Source organism: Nanorana parkeri, unplaced genomic scaffold, assembly GCF_000935625.1.
Source record: "Nanorana parkeri isolate BGI_ZX_2015 unplaced genomic scaffold, ASM93562v1 scaffold881, whole genome shotgun sequence".
NCBI classification, from domain to species: domain Eukaryota; kingdom Metazoa; phylum Chordata; class Amphibia; order Anura; family Dicroglossidae; genus Nanorana; species Nanorana parkeri.
The window spans coordinates 551,109-568,832 of record NW_017307149.1 but is presented as its reverse complement, the minus strand read 5'-3'; the positions used below and the strand labels follow the sequence as shown (position 1 = coordinate 568,832).

The 17,724-nt window shown below is 40.7% G+C and overlaps 1 protein-coding gene across 1 annotated transcript in view; it reads left to right on the top strand.

The window, feature by feature from the left end:
* ARHGAP19 (Rho GTPase activating protein 19) overlaps window positions 1-16,079 on the top strand; it is an 80,308-nt gene extending 64,229 nt beyond the window's left edge. Inside the window, exon 12 of the mRNA XM_018565731.1 lies at window positions 16,035-16,079. Within this exon, the coding sequence (XP_018421233.1) occupies window positions 16,035-16,079 (45 nt within the window). The remainder of the gene's footprint in view (window positions 1-16,034) is intronic.
* Window positions 16,080-17,724: the final 1,645 nt, after the last annotated feature.

The following is a 17,724-nucleotide window of genomic DNA, read 5'->3' as shown; positions in this document are numbered from 1 at the left end:
TCTTTAATGACTGGTGAATGAACAACAGCTGTACATCCCGGAACCCAGTATGCCCTACCATTATAATAGCATTCCACAGCAGAGCATACAATCCCACAGGACAGAAATGCTGTAGAATGTTTTAAGGGCATCAAAGTAGATCTAACTAAGATAGAAGGTGGGGGAAATTGGAAAATATTTGACCACACTTGGTTGTGTTTTTATTAAGATAAGTGACAGGAAGTCTGGCATTTCCATTTGGAAACATTTACTGATGGCTAGAAATAATCAGCTGAACTGGATTTTAAGTATTCTTGTCCCTTTGATGGAGGCAACAGTCCCTGTTGAACTGTTTGACTAAATACACTGATAAAACCTTTATTAGTATGACTTAAGTATTGAATATCCTGTCATCAAAATTGTGCAATTTGTGTCCTATATGTTTACTGGAGAGGAATGTTCTTTCTTCAAGGGTACTGTCATCTGTTCTGTTTAAGCCTTGTTATAGTGACACTTAATGCAGGAGTTAAATCTTAAAAATACATTCAAATACCTTAACTATGAACATAAATGTATCTTATTTATGTACCACTCGGCTGTAGATCCTCCAATCATCTCTGAATTGGTGCTGACACTGTCCTTCCTTCTGGAGCGCGGCTACTTTTGTTCCCCATGATCCCTGTGTGTGTTGTAGAGTAGTCACTGCCCCACGCTCGCTCCTGTGATGGACTACAATCTCACATTTTGTTTACTAATTTGTATTGAGATTGTAGTCCATCACGGGAGTGAGCTTGGAGCGGTGACTACTTTACAACACACACAGGGACCATGGGGAACAAAAGTAGCCCCCCTCCAGAAGGAAGGACAGTGTCAGCACCAATTCAGAGATGATTTGAGGATCTCCAGCCGAGTGATACACAAATAAGGTACATTTTTTATAATTTGGTTAAGGTACAAGAATGCATTTTTAAGATTTAACTCCTGAGTTTAATGTCACTTTAACACCCAACTCCACACAAAATTCTGTGCCACAGAATATGAAGTTAACTTCTAGGCTATCTTCAGTCCTGCATGCTTGCTCCTGGTCAGAGACTCACTAGATAATGAAACTGGAATAAGGAAAAAACAGCAGGAGCCTGGAATGTGAGTCAACAATGGCAGATCGCTTATTTCTGTCCTCGCAGTTTCCTTGACTGCAACCTGTGTCTGAAAAAAAATGCTTAACATTATTTTATATGCTTCTTGAAATCAGCATAATCAGGCTAGGTTCACACCTGCACTACACTGCATGACACCCGGGGCCGCACGATTGTGTGCTAGTGCACACAGCGAATGCCGCCGGGCCCTGATTTCAATTGGGTGACATCCGCGCGGCAATTGCTAAGCAAACAGAAAAATGGTCACCAGCACCCCAGGTTTTCTTCAAAACGAAATCCTTTTGTTTGCCTGATGAAGGGACCGGACAGGTTCCGAAACGTTGCCACGCTTGGTGATATGACCTGTGAGAATGAATAAAAGGATTTCGTTTTGAAGAAAACCTGGAGTGCTGGTGACCATTTTTCTGTTTTGCAAGTATTTGGCGGCTGGCGGCGCCATATGCAGCCACTTCAGCAACCCCCCCAAACATTGTATGGGGCGTCTCGGTCAGGAGTGCTTTGGGACTCTCTAATTGCTAAAAAAAAGGCGCGACTGGGGTGACATTGCCTCGTGGCCTCAAGTCGCCTAGGTGTAAACCTAACCTCACTGTTATGTATATTACATACTCTGCACCACTGCAGTATATATGCTTTGCTATACATTACAAACCCCCAGCTGCTGCACTTGGTATGCTGTGCTATACTGTAAATTACAGTCCCCAAAACACTGAACTCTGCACACAGTTGTACATTCATACCGTTTGGGATTTTTCTAGGAATGCAAAATGTTATCCTGTTCAATTTGCTAGAAGATATATCATTAGGAAACGTATAATTAAACTGGATAATATTGATTGTAACGCTGATTTTATTTACTTATGTATCTAAATAAAAAGCTAAAAGGAAAATTAGATTACTTAAAATGAAATTTCTTTATATGAATAGTACAATGATAACTAGAATAATAGAACAGGTACAAATATAAAAATCAATCTGTTCAGCCTCATGAAATTCTAATCTCTGAAAAACTCTACCTGAATTTCCAGCTATGAACTATTTATTCCAACAAAGAAAGGATTAATGGAATGGGAGCTTCAGGAACACACATTTAGTAGACACAGCTGGCAAATGCAGCTGGAATATTATCTTCAGCATTTTATTAACAATGTTTTTACATTTTCCTCATTCAAGCCCTTTCATTTAGAGTAAGTTAGAATCTAACATGTGATCATTTCAGGCATAATTACACTGATAATAAATTCAGATATCAGAATGCCATTTAACACACAACTCCATTGTCAAAGCATAATTATTATGCACGTCTAAAAGCATAATTTTTTTTTACACTTCCTAAAACAATCCATATATTACATTATTGCACTAAGCTTGAATTTAAAATATCGGCAAAAAAAAGATCATTACTTAAAGTAGTATTAAACTCTCAAACATATTTTCAATAATGAACCAAACAAATATACATTGTCCAGCAAAGTATTTCTTCTAATTTTTGCCCAAGCACTAAGGGTCATCATATTTCGGAAACAGCTCCAACTCTCTCAGCTCAAATTCCCTGAACTTCCTGTCCAGTACAAGATCACAAGGGACAGAGTGGTCACCAGCAGCTTGTAACATACTCGCCTGGAGAAGGGAGGAAAGATGCATGGGGAGCATCAAGCAGAGCATTGGCTTGCCCTGTTGTGCCTCTGTGTTTGTGGGGACACAGCGAACAGAAAATTGGATTTTGAACAGCTTACCAGCCCACACACGGGTGGCTCCACAGAACTCTGCAAGGGAAAGGAGCCACCCTAAAACAGGATATCAGGGATAGTGCTCAGGGGACCAGCTGATTCTACATGAAGCTAAAACTTTTAAACATCAAGAAGCAGCATCCATTGTAAGTGATTTAATCAGCATTTGAGAATAGCTTAAAAACCTCTTGCGTTTAATATCACATTAAATGTACTTACTGTATGTTTGTGTGTTTCTCTTACTTATATTGAAGCTTCCCAATCATATACTCAACTGTTCCAGTTCCAACAAGATATCAGCAATAGAGCTGTTTTAAAACAGTATTTTAAGTCAGCCCACACTCTGTATTCTCTATTAAACCCTATAGACAGTTTGTACTGACGAGGCATGCACAGCGCATGCGTGGATTTTTGACAAGTGGCTTTGCAGTGTTACCCTAAGGAGAACTATGGGGAAAAACACTGACCCCATAGTTCTCCTTTAACGGTATCTGGCTGGAATTGATGATGTCTTTGGGTATGGGTGTGTCATGTTTTTCACTCACTGATAGGTATGTCTATATAAACGACTATCTGATATCTCTGCACTGTCGTCTCTGAGCCTGACGAAGGGGACCCTGTGTGGCCCCGAAAGCGCTTGCCAGTGAGAGACAGCATCTGTCAATAAATGAGCATCTAATTGCTGTTATTATTGTTGTTGGAGTGCTGGTGACATCTTCCTTTTTGTCTATGTGTGGCGGCGTCATCCGCATTCATTTCAAGCACCCGTCTTTTTGTGGGGAGTCCCGGTAAGGAGTGCGGCAAGTTTTCGTTTTTTTCATATTCTAGGAAGTGACTGCCATCATCTTCCTTCAGACTGGTCCACGTGCATCTCCAGCTCCGGGTGTATCCACTTCATCAGGCACTCGTGCCCCTCTGATGTCCCTACACCCTCTGTCCACCATTGCCAGCGGTGTTTTGACAAGAGAAGCAAGGGAGGCCTCCCTCGTCATCTCAGGCTCTTACCAGGTACGTGACAGCGCCAAAGTAGGAAGAAAAACTCAAAAATTCTAGGTGGAATGGAACAGAATTGAAATTTTGGCAGGGACATCTCACTGCTGGATATATAAGAAGACAAGAACTGACTTACCCCACCAATTTCCATTTAAATAGAAAAATAACACATTTGGATGGACTCTCCCTTCAGGGGATAAGAAGAAGCTTTGTTATTATTCATCCATGATGTACAATTAAAGAACAAGAGTTGACCACCTCTTAATGGCTGTTGCTAGAGAACTAGAACTTAGAAAAGATCTTTCCTCCACAGTCCCAGAGAGATGGAAAAAAAACTTTGGTTTATCTATCTGGCATCTACCAAAATTGTTTGGGTGAACTGAGTAAATTTTGCATAATACTTGCGAAATATGTCCTACCACTGAGTGCGGATTAAAAGCCTTTTTTTTCAAAGTGAATAATCTATTGTATAAGGGCTGTTCATTGGTGAAGTTAAATTAATGACTCCCATCAGGGGGTGGGGAATGTGGTTTTATATACACTACGTGTACAGAACTTTAAAGGAAATGGAAAATGATGTGATGAATGTGAAACTGTGAACTTAAGACTGTGTGTGCTAACATTCCATTCTCCCGCATTGTACATTTTCCTTTTCCCTCTTATAACAAATACTATTTTACTTATTTAGCTCTAATTAATTCTACTGGTATTAACACTAAAAGGACAGAATTTCAGGAAACTTGAATAGATAATTGGAAAGACAGGAACAAATAAGATGTCACTCATCAGATTCGGTCCTTAGGGTCGGCAGTACAGGTTGTGGATGTTTACAGTGGCCGGACGGCGTTTCGCAGCAGCATGTGCGGGACATTTCTGCAATGTGATCCTGTGTTTGCTGTCCTGGACCCCCCAACCTATAACTTATAGTAGTCGGTGTGTATCATTTTACAACTTCACTCTGTGCACTGATACCTCAGGGATGCATCGAACATTGCTCAGAGTAAAAGGTTAGGATAAGTATAATGAAGTGGGTTCAGTCACAAAAAAAAAGATCTACTAAAACCGAGAGACACAAATATTTTCTTTAGCTTTAATTTCATAAGACGAATGGCATGAGAGCGCCATTAACTGATTTATACGTTTTTGTAGAAGGCATTAATTAAGTATGCGCATTTCTGTTATGTTTAATTTGTGCCGAGACAAGCTGGTGGTCATTATTTAAGGACTCCGCTAAGCTTTATGTGTATTAAAACTGGCCATGTGTAACATAATGCCAATATACACGTACTGTTTATGAATCAGTGGCACACATGCGAAAAAAAGGAAGAAAAATAGATAAATTAATGAATTAATAAATAAATCATGAAAAAAAAAGAAAAAGAAACAGAGACATGCAATAGTTGATGAAGCCTAAATCCCAAAAAAAAGCAAAAAAACGTTTTCTCACATGATCCAATTGGAAATTCCATAGTGGAGGGAGGGGACGACAGTCACAAAGGGGTTTATATATTAACATTTTGCGAGGCCGATTGGTCTGCGAATATCTGTGAACGTTCACCTTGTGCAAATATATGCATCTAGTGGCCATACAACAAAATAAATATTTATTTCCTATGTTCCTTTAATGCCATCTAGTGGCCATAATGCGATAATACAATCAGATCATTTAAATTGATTTAAATTAGTATTAAAGTCTCAAAACTTTTTTTCAATAATAAATACAGATCAAACAAATCTACAATATCCAGTAAAGCATTGCCTTACATTTTCGGCCAAACACTTACAATCATCGTGTTTCTGAACCGCTGCTTCCAAGTCTCTCAGCTCAGCATCCCTGAACTTCCTGTCCAGTAGAAGGTCACAAAGGACAGTGCAGACTTCAGCAACTGTTCATTCACTAGCTAGGAGAACGGCGGAGAGGGGGCCAGGAGGGAGAGGAGTAGCTTGATATGCTGTGTCTGTGTCTTTGTGGATACACACACAGGTTACTAGCATGCACAAGGGTGACTCCGTAGCACTCTGCGTGAGAAAGGAGTCGCTCTAAAACAGGAAGTCAGGACCAGTGCTCAGGGGACCAGCTGATTCTGCAGGAAACTTAAACTTTTAAACATCAAGGAGCATCATCCATTGTAAGAGATTTAATCAGCATTTGAAATAGCTTAAAATCCTTTTGACTCTAACATAACTTTAATTACAGTAAAAAAAATGAAAAATGTTTACTGATATTTGAACGGTGAACGGCTCTGTAAACTGTTTATTATTATAGAGGATTTATATAGTGCCAACAGTTTCCGCAGCGCTTTACAATATAAGGAAGACATTACAAACACAATACAATTCAAAACAAGATAGTAAGGAGGGCCCAGCCCCTGAGGGCTTACAATCTAAAAGCAGTTTAGCAGTAGTACGGCCCTAAGGATTCAGTATTGTAAGCCAGAGCTTTATAATCTGGTAATAAGGGTGCTATATCTAGCTGGAGCCACTCCTGCACCCTAAATACCGTGCCGTGAGGGCTTACAATCTAAAAGGGAGGGGCAAGTGATACACGAGGAGGTAGTTGTGTGGAGATGAATTGTTTGAGAAAGTGATAGTTCAGTGGTTAGGTTGAGGTGGGATAGGCGTCCCTGAAGAGATGAGTCTTAAGGGATCGCCTAAAGGCAGTCAGAGTGGGAGATAGACGGACAGGTTGGGATAAAGAGTTCCATAGGATGGGAGAGACTCTAGTGAAGTCCTGGAGGCGAGCATGGGACGATTTGACGAGGGAGGTCGAAAGCAGAAGGTCTTTTGAAGAGCGGAGGGGATGGTTAGGGTGATACTCTGAGACCAGGTTTCAGATTTAGCCAGGGGCAGAGTTGTGGATGGCTTTGTAAGTGGTTGTTAATATTTTGAATGTTATCCTTTGGGCTATTGGAAGCCAGTGTAGGGATTGACAAATCAATGCCATCATTTTAGTGGATGAAAATTATGCTTCTCTTTCACTGTAAGGATAGGAAGTAACAACCTTACCTGGTTATACTTAGTGGACTTTAAGAGCTCCTCATTTTAAAACAACATCCTACTTTTCTGTTAGATCAGAAAAAAAGAAAGAAAAGACCGGTCTATGCCTCAACACACGATAGTATCCTAAAGAGAGTTTACATTTTTAAACAGAAAGTGGATACCTTGTGTGTATGCCCCTGTCACCAACTATAAGGGGATCCCTGCCTGTACCCCCTCCAATCAGCTGCTTCAAATCAACCGCTTAGCAGTTTGGAAGCTACTACAATCCTCAGAGCTGTTTGACTTTTGCAGCCGAGTCTCGGAAAACCCATTTGCTTTGAATCACTTGGGTAGCGTTGTGCCAGAATAAGCAGCTTCACGTGCGGTAACAGCCCTGGAGCTGCTTGTTGGATCATTTTAAAACAACCGATTGACTGAAAATCCTCTAAAAAGAACAGTGTTTTCCATAAAATGCAGCACGTTTTTCTCTTTAATTTACTTATCTGCCCTAGAGACATAGAAACAGAATCTGGCTGATTGCTATGTATAATGAAAATAATTTTCCTATCGTACACTTTTCATTCATGGGGTAAAATGTATCAGGCCATTCACATACTGTAGAGTGGAGAATCAAATATTGTCAGATTGATTGATTGTTCTCAGTTGCCAAGACTGACCCCTTTCCCCAAAGCTTATATTGCAATGGAAAAGATGCGTAATGGATGTTTTCACTAGTCCTGAGTGCTGGATTTACATATAACACATTTCTGTATGGTCATGTAGGAATGCACATACTCTTGTGATCAAGATCCTGGTTATATTCTATGGTGACGTGACTTTTTAGATTTTGCTTTTCTGCATCCTCTGTGACACCTGCATGCCAGTTCCATGGAAATACCCAACCTAAATTCACTTCCTCATTAGACTTCACCTACATACCTCCCCTTTCCTCCATTTTTAACGAGCACACAGACTCAATACAAACCTGACATATTTTTGGATGGCTTGTGGCCAAAACTAACCAACATACAAAATATGTTAAATGTTAGGTTAAATGGTTAAATGATTTTAAGCACATCTATCAGATGCTGGAAGTAAATACATTTATTTATACCCTATAGAATCAGTCACCAATGGGCTTATGCAAGAACCTAAACTTGCATTCTCAAATTTGTGTTCTGCTGGATTCCCTGTGACAGATTAAGATGCATCCCCTTACTTAATTGTACTTACAGTAGTTTGTCTAAGGATGACTATTGGTGCCAAGAATCAGGGTGAGAGGACCTCTCAAGTCTGACAATTGCGAATATAAACACACACTGCCTTTCAGCTCCTAAGTAATCATAACAGATTCAGACACAGAACCTCATAATAGATTTATAGGACTCTGTTATAGGATAGGACCTGGAGCGTACTGCATATTGAGCCATATGAGCTATGCAATTATGTTTTTTATCCAAAAAGGAATACATTTAAATATCTAAAACACCTGGCACTTTTGTGTCACAGAAAAATAAGTGGATCCACTGTTTGAGATCCAATTAGCTATCACTAAAACAAACTATCCTGCAGCCTAAAGTAATGGTAGTAGAGTTGCCTGTTACAGCGATATTAATACTGAACCCTAAGTATGCATTCATTTGCATACTTACTATGGTCCAACTTGGCCCAATATAAGTATGCTTATGTCATACCTGATCGGCCGCTGGGGATCCTGTAAAGCACCTTAGTAGCCGGAGCTACTACAGTACTGGCCACAATCTTTGGGTGCCTGGACTGCTGCTGTGCTGACCGCCTTCCCCTCTGCTCCGAAAACACAGGAGGTCACTCATTTGACATAGTGACCATTTAGATAATGGCTAATATTTCCATCAATTAATACAAGGTGTTCTCTGATTGGATGAGGGCGGATTGTGCTATCAGCACCACTTTTCCAATCAGAGTGTGTCTTGTATTCACTGAGTTCTTTGGTGACTAATGAACTGCAGCTCCTGTCAATGGCCGGACATTTTGTAACATTTCTCAGAAAACCAAGTGTTATCACATATGAGGCTGCTTGTTACAATTCCAGTGAATGCGAGTACAATGATTTCAATTGCCAATTGTTTTTTGTACACCAACGAGCATATTTAATAAAATAGTGCAAGGAGCAAAATGCCAATCAGAATCCATATTGTATTGCTGAGGTTTCCAGAAAATTAATTGTGAATGGTTACTATGAGGTACTCTACTCTGTTCCTTGCACTTAATAAGGCTGAAGGTGTACTTTATCAAATCAATGTGACCATTTTTGCTTTGACAGCAAGTATGGAACTTCCAGTTTATCTATGATATATAAATGGGGTCAAAACAACTCCTAAAAAACAAGTTTTTCTCAGCTACATAAAAAGAGTTATGTTTAAAGCTAAAATATTGAAGATGAGGGGCGCTGATGCCACAATCTGCCCCTTGTCCAATTAGGGATTGGAGAAGAAACGCCTTGTATTCAATCATAAAAATTCTAGGCATTCTTTGAATGGCTGTGCCATGTAAGTGGCCCCATGAGTTCTCCGAGGCTGCACAGCACAGTGGCAGTACTAGCATCTGAAGATTGCAGCCAGCACTACTACAGTACTTTACAGGATCCCCATGGGCTAGTCAGATATGGCATGTGCATGCCAAGTTAGACCAATTACATTTTGCATAATAATTTATACCAGGCGGTCAGGTTAAGGAATGTATTATAACCAATAAATTATCAAGAATATGCTATTCCTTTAAAAAAAACCCAGCAAACTCACAATGCCTCAGTGCTATGTGTATACAAAAAGTATTTTTAGCTTTCAAAAAGGAAACTAACTTACATTTATTATTCATAGGTTAGAGCTTGCACGGGAGATATTTGCTTCTGGATGTTCTTAGGAAGCCTCTGTGTCTAGATACATCATGTAACCTTATAAAAACATCTGCTGTGCTATGGTAACATGTTAAAGGGCCTGGTAGACACAGTACAGCATCTTAGCCTAGTATTCTCTGGGTGAAAGTGGATCAAATACAGACCTTGTGCCATTCTACAAGTAATATTACCAATAGTGCTAAACAGTGCAAACTGTGATTCTGGTTAGGCAGAATATAACAGATCTTGATCTTAAAATAACTTTGCTTTCAATGCTATATTTTCACTACCCAAGAGGTATTCCACTGGGTGGATTTGTACCGTATGTAGTCTGATAAATGGCTCATTATCTTAAAGGGATAATAAAGTAAAAAGGTTTATAAGCTCTTTCAAATGCTGATTAAATCACTTAAGCGCCCGGCTTCCATGATTGGCCAGCAAGCCGGCTCCATGCTTTGGGGACGGCTTCCTTGATAATCGGGAAGCGAGTCATTACACGCCGCCTGGCTTCCTGAATGGGACTTCCGGTACTTGGTATTCGGTATCGGCGACTACAAAAAAAATAAATATCGGTACTCGTACTCGGTACCGAAATACCGGTATCGATGCATGCCTACTATAAATGCAGGGACGTCACTGCACTTGTATTCCACTACAAGAACTACAAGTCCCTCTGCTTCAGTGGCATACAGGACTGGAAGATCCTGTCTCACACATCAGTCCCCCTATGTTACGTTGACCCCAGCAAGTGATCATTAGGGAAGCGGTAGACTAAGGATATGCACTCCTTCTACTGGCAGTGGCCTGATAACACCATTCTCCCAATGTTAACATCATTCTCCCAATCTCTCAGGCCTAGGGGCACTCACTTAAAGCAGTAGTAAACAACCAGCACAAAATTGTAATAGTAGGCGCCCAGGAGGTGTGTGCCATAATCTGGTAACATGCACAGCATAGTAGCATATTATGGCAGACTTACTTTGCCAGTGATCCCCTCCAGTACTGCATTGTCAATGCTCTCCTCCGTCGCTTTTATCTTCTCCTGGATTCGGCATCTTCAGTCTTTTGATTGGATAATGTAAGGCCCATGTAAGCTTATGGGCGTTACTTCATCTTGGCACAGGTCCTTGCTGAGCTTATACATTGAGATGTAACCAGTTGTTAGGCATTGTGGAATGCAATGTGGGTGTGCAGGTGCTCGAATTTATGAAATGCCAAAATTTGCATTTGAGTTCAGAAGCTTCCACATGGCACCCTCGTCTTTTTTAATTCCTAGCAAAAAAATAACAGCATCTACTGAACCAGTAAATCTAACTATGCTATGCAAAGCTACAGCCACAGGATGTAATGACTTTTTATCGACAGCGCTAGAAACACCATTAATTAATCTGGGAAATGGTTATGGGTAAGAAAATCTATTGTCTACTTTGTATTGAGAACACTGGAAGGACCAGAAACTTTCTGTAACTTTTCCCTGAATAGAGAAACTCATTAATTCTTGTCCATGTGTGATATCGATCTGCTCCATTGACCAGAGGAACAGACATAAGTCGGAGAATGATGAGGATGAGCATGGCTTAAAAAGTAATTGGATCTGGGGAAACTGAAGAAAGTGGAATTACTTGGTGATAACAACAAGCAAGAGATCTATTTCTATAAAGAAGAAGCTTAATACAGCTATAATTTTCTTCAGTGGCTCAGCTAAATATACAGTAAGAAATGGAGCATTATATATAAACCCATCATTAACATTTAAGCTGGCTATATGTGGTCAAATCTTTTAACGGTTTTTCCAAGAAATTCATGATCTTAGTGTTCACATAACTATCGCGAAAAACACCAAAATGGGAATTTTATTTCCAACTTGAATGATCTATGAAATGCTTTACTTTCAACAACAATTTAATGCTTAAACAAAATAAATGTTCCATCAGAGCCAGAATGTATTTGTCACTGAAGCCACTGGATATTTTGTTCCCTTATCGCTCATTATTGAACACTTATTAAAGGGCAACTGTTATTTCCGCATTCCAATGGGTGTTTTCCTGCTCTTACTTCTACCAGAATTCTAAATAGGAGAGGTGAAGTAGCTGTGGGGTTCCAGACATAGTATGTGGCAAAAAATGTATACAAGACCTGTACACGGGCACAGTATGTGTGACAGGATTTATTACAGATTTTTTAAAGGAAAACCAGGCAGAAGAAATATTTGCGCAAAGAGTCTTAGAAAACTCAGACAAAGGTTTATCAAACAAGTTACCTGAAGAATCAAGTGCATGTTGGGTGCAAATTCAGCTGTCTCACAGTTGAGAGGATTTTTTGGTTGGTTTTGCATGTATTTGTGACCTGTGTGTCTGCAGTCCCAAGCAGTCAACTGCAAAAGTCATGCAGAGATCTAACACAGGTAAAGATTTGAGAGATGTCCACTCAAAAGCACCAATTAGTAAGCAGTCATGGCATGCTTTGTATGGAAACACTGCTAATTCTAATCAGCATAGGGGGAATTTATGAACTGAGCTGCAATCTGATAGCCAACATGTCTCATAATCTGTTTCGCTGTTCCTCTTTTGAAAAACCTCTCCCTCTGTTGAGGTATCACCCTCAAGGCAACAGATGTGTCAATAACAGATTGCTTAACTGGCACCTTACAGGAGCATTGGCACAACATTGCTCTTTAACCTTATGGCTCTGACTTACATTCTCCACATGCTCAAACAGTTCTTGCTGATCCTGCAAGTCACAACACCATTAACTTCACTTAGTGCCTCTGAAAGCAAGTCCTGTGCATGCCTCTTTGGCTTGATGGCACACGGTCTTTTAAAATTACTCAACATACATATTTTAATATTTCCTTTATCTTTCTGGTAAAGGTCCTTTACACAGGAGATAGTTATTTTTTTATCTGGAGATATCCTTTAAAGTTTAACTACAGCATGACCTGCGGGTAAAATGTGGTACTTAAATCACAACCGTCATTTGCAATGGTTCAGCATTAAAACCATTGTAACTCACTTGTCAGCATTCAGTCAGCCAAATACTGTATCCTAAAGAAAAGTGAGGGTCATGCTAGTTTTGCTGAAAGTGGAGACTCCTTCATGACCTTTTTATAAGTTGCATTGAGTTGCTACTACATACTGTACATGAATGAGCTTATTGTTTTGTTCTATTATTTTTTTCCAAATAAATTGAATCTGGATACAGAAAGCTTACACTCAAACAAAATGTATACTCTCTACAAAACAGAGCAACACAATCAAGTAGATAGAATCCTCAGGGCTCGTAAGCTGAAATTTAGTTAGGGAAACTAACAATTCTCTTAAGGAAAAAAAACCCTTCCATTAACATTCATGAACATCAATGCCTTGAGGATAACCAAGAGGAATCGTGTTGCCCTGCATAATGTGGTGGAGAAGGACATGTGAAGACTTACTAATTGGTGCTTTATTTGCACTGCTGCTTCCTGAAGTGGCATTGACATGTGCAGTCATCTCTGTAAGGAAAGAAATTACAATTATAACTGAAAAGAAACAATAGAACCAAAATATGACACACAAACTGACAAAGATATTATTTACACAGGTCATAAATCTATTGGCATTATGCCACTTTGGTTACAGAGGCAATAGAAAACAATTGAGTTGTAAAATATACAAAAACAATGTGTTCTTAGTATTTTCCAGAAATGTGCTCATCATATTTTCTCCAGCTATTCCTTATGTTGCAAAAGCAGGACAGCTTTATGGCTGTAGCAGGAGGGGTGTTACTTGTTTCACATTTTGTATAGTGCTGACATGTATATGCATTGCTTTACAGAGTACATGTGGCCATCCTCATGCAGGGATTATAATGATGTTCCCTTCCAGACTACTGTAATTTTGCTGCACAATCTTCACACGCAGACTACACACCTCAAATAATATAAATTGAGTTTTCTGTTTCGTGAAGTTGACACATAGTAACTCTTTGTATAGTTGTAATTAGGCATGTTCAGATAGCAAGTAACGTACTCGGTACAAGTACAGATACTTTTCCAGCTCCAAGACTAGACTAGAGAAAAATTAAAACGTTAGGAGGCAGCTGTCATGTGTAAGGAGCACACGGAGCTCCTGGGATTTGTACATCTCTGTTTTATTGTATGATTCGTTTTTATAAATATATATAAGAGATACACAGATACCAGTTTTCAAAGAACAAGTACTGATACTTGCCCAAGTACTCACAGATACAAGTCCTGATACATTTTTGTTTATTGTCATGTGACAGTTTTTCTAAAACAATACAGACTAATGATTTCAGGACAGTGGTGGAGCGCCAGAGCCAGGTCCCAGCTGCAACCCTGGTAGTTCTCATAAAAATGCCAAGTATCGGCACTGGTATCTGAACTGGTATCTGAATATCCTTAGTTGTAATTGTACTGGGCTTTCTAGGCAAGGTAATAAAAGTAGATTAATAGGCTTTTCTTCCAAACTCTAAACCCAGTTGTGAATCACCCTCACTTGATATCTGGTTCAAGTGTCCTGCCAAACTAAAATAACACATTAGTACAGTGGCGTAACAACCGGGGGGCAGCAGGGGCGCGGGCCCCGGGCGAAAAGTGAAGGGTGGGCGCCGGCCGAAAATGGCACTTTCGGCTAAATGACGAAAGTGACATTTTCCTGCCGTTTTGTCCGCGCGGCCGTGATTCCTTTCATCCCCGCTGGGACACAGAGCAGTGCCCAGCGGGGATGAAAGGAATCAGAGAGAAAATGACAGCCGGCCGAGCGCTGCGGGACGAGCGCTGTGAGTGGCCGGTGTCTTTCCTCCCACACCGCTCGGCTGCCTATCACAGTGCAGCAGAGCGGTGTGGGGGCGGAGACAGCCAGCGCTGTCACAGGAGGCTGGGCTCTCCTCTTGCAGCCTCCTATGACAGTGTATGAATGAATGGGAGTGATCTACATCTCCTCCTGTTCATTCATAATTGTAGTTATAGTAAACATACCATGTTATCAATGAACAGGAACACTCATAAAGGATTCCTGTTCATTGATAACAGGGGACACAGAAAAAGAGATTGAGGACTCTGTGTCCTCAATCTCTTTTTCTATTTTTAAAGGGAAATATCAGGGGTCTGTTTAGACCCCCAATATTTCCCCGAAGCCCCTAAAAGTAAAGTAAAAAATAAAAATATTTAATAAAAATTGAATTAATAAATAAAAATTAATTTAAAAAAATGAAAAAGTTTCTAAAAAAATAAAATATTAAAATTTGAAAAAACCTCTTTAAAAGGTTCATTGTTTTCCTCTTCCAAATGATAATTTTGAAAAGTGTCTAAAACCAGACATGTTTTCATAGTGAATCTTTACACACTGCATAAACTACAGCTATGCTGTATATAGGTTAAAGAAGAAGTGTGGGGAGAGTAAAATATATGCATAAAGTTATGATGATCAAGAGCTTAGCAATCATAGACCACTGGCCAGTCAGCTCTCGGTGTCTTCTACCCTGCAGAAAGCAGTGACTGCCAGTTACTCCCCCCACCACTGCATGGATTCCCCCTTCCATTTTCTGTTCCTCTAGTGCTTAAAGGAGAACTATGAGGTGAGTGCTTTTCACTCACCTCATAGTTCTTGCTGACCTGTGACAATGAGACTGTCACAGGTCGGCTCAGTAGATCGAGAAGTGAGGGAACACATACCGCGTTCGCTCACTTCTCGATCCTGTCACGGCTCTCCCGTGACAGGGGAGGGACTGGATTCCACCCCTCCCCGCTCCGATCCTCCAGCGCTGACTGGCGGAACGGACGGGGGAGGGTACAGCTGGCTCTGCCTCTAGATAGGCAGAGCCAGCTGTCACTCACGCAGCTGGGCGGATCCAGACATAATTGTCGGGATCCGCTTCAGCTGCGGTGTCTTAGCTCGCGGTATACTGAGCCTAGGGTGATGGGAGGACGCTAGTTTGTGTCCTCCCGTTATCCTGAGGAGAACTATGGGGAAAAGCCCTAACCCCATAGTTCTCCTGTAAAGAGGGACAGACAGAGGAAGGAGCGGGACACAGCTGGCTCTGTTTCTAAAAGGCAGATCCAGCTGTCACTTAAGCAGCCGGGGTGGATCCTGACAATACTTGGCCGATTCTTCTTAGCTGCTGTACGGCTCTGAACTATCAGCAGAAACCATTTTTTTTTTGCGGAGTCTTAATGGTAAGATTTCTCCTAACTTCCTGTCCTGGGGACATGGCAGTAAGTAAGAGGAAAAAGTCCCTTCTTGGACATTTGTTACCAAAACCTTTCCCTGCCATTTTTGCAGTCTAATTTTGTTAAATTTTGATTTTTGTTATCTTTCTGTCCAGGTAACGGTTGTTGCCAGGATAACTAGAGACGGTGAATCTTCCTAACCAGGACATATCCCACCTCTTCTTAACCACTGAACCATCACATTCTCAAACAATTCATCCCCACACAGCTACCTCCTCATGTATCACTTCCCCCTCCCTTTTAGATTGTAAGCCCTCAGGGGCTGAGCCCTCCTTACCATCTTGTCTTGAATTGTATTGTAATGTCTTCCTTATACTGTAAAGCGCTGTGAAAACTGCTGACGCTATATAGATCCTGCATAATAATAATAATACACAACCACAAATTATTGAAAAGTATTCTAACCATTCGCCACAGAAAAAAAAACGTTTTGGCTAGCAATGCACTTTAAATGCAATATTTTAATGCTTTCCTGACTTTGCTAAGAGACAATAGAGTACATATAATATAACTTCAGTTATTTTATGTATCATGCATTTGCTTTGTAATGCATACCCTTAATGTGCCCTTGATACGGTTTGCTGTTTAAAAGCTTTGCTTTGAATGAGAGGGTAAAAAAAAATAGGTTACGCTCATTCAGATTGCTAGCGCTGAAACTCCATTTAAAATTGTTAGATTTCCTGAACTCCTAATGCTCCTTAAATGACTGTGAAAATATCAAACAGCCTCAGAGAAACAACAGGATACCCCCAAAGAACAAAACAGGTGTCCTTTTTACTCTCTACGTTACAGAAGGCATCATATTTCTTCATCAGTTATGCAGCCTAGCCTTGAATGCGGACTTGGCGGCAAGCCAATAATCATAGAAAACTACTAACAGGGAAAGGAGATGGAAGGAAATAATGTGTCCTAGACTGGCATGTAACACTGTATTACATTATTTACTTTAACAAGGCTGCATAAAGGAAGTCCCACTTTGCAGTTACATATACACTAACTCTTTCTTAGCCACAGTTACTCAATTGTCGAAAAAGAGCAAAGCCAAAATCAGACAATAAGGCCCCATTTACACCTGAGCGTTTTGTAGCTTGCATGCCTAAGCGCTACAATTCTCAACAGGAGCAATCCCATTGTTTTAAGTGGCCCCTGTAACTTGTAGCAAAACTCCTGCAACTTGAAAAAGTACATAAGCTTCTTAAAGGAGAACTATGGGGTCAGTGCTTTTCCCCATAGTTTTCCCCAGGGTCACAGGAGGACACAAACTAGCGTGACCCAAAGCTCAGTATACCGTGAGCTGTAGCTCGCGGTATACTGAGACCGCCGCAGCCGGGACGGATCCCGACATTTCTGTCTGGATCCACCCAGCTGCGTGATTGACAGCTGGCTCTGCCTATCTAGAAGCAGAGCCAGCTGTACCCGCCCCCTCCCCCATCCGTTCTGCCAGTCAGCGCTGGAGGATCGGACAGGGGAGGGGGGGGGGTGAATCCCTGCAGGTAGCCGTGACAATCACTGCTCTCTGCAGGGTCAGGATCGAGAAGTGAGCGAGCAAGGGTATGTGTTCGCTCACTTCCCGATCTATTGAGCCGACGTGTGACAGTTTCATTGTCACACTTCGGCTCGAACTATGAGGCTGAGTGATCTTCACTCACCTCATAGTTCTCCTTTAAGGAGCAGAGTTGAGCATTTTGGACCCAATAGACTTCAATAGGAGCACCTGAAAATGCACAAAAACTGGTTTTCTCAAGCATTTTTGTGACTAGCTGTTCATTGGTTAAAGAAAAAATG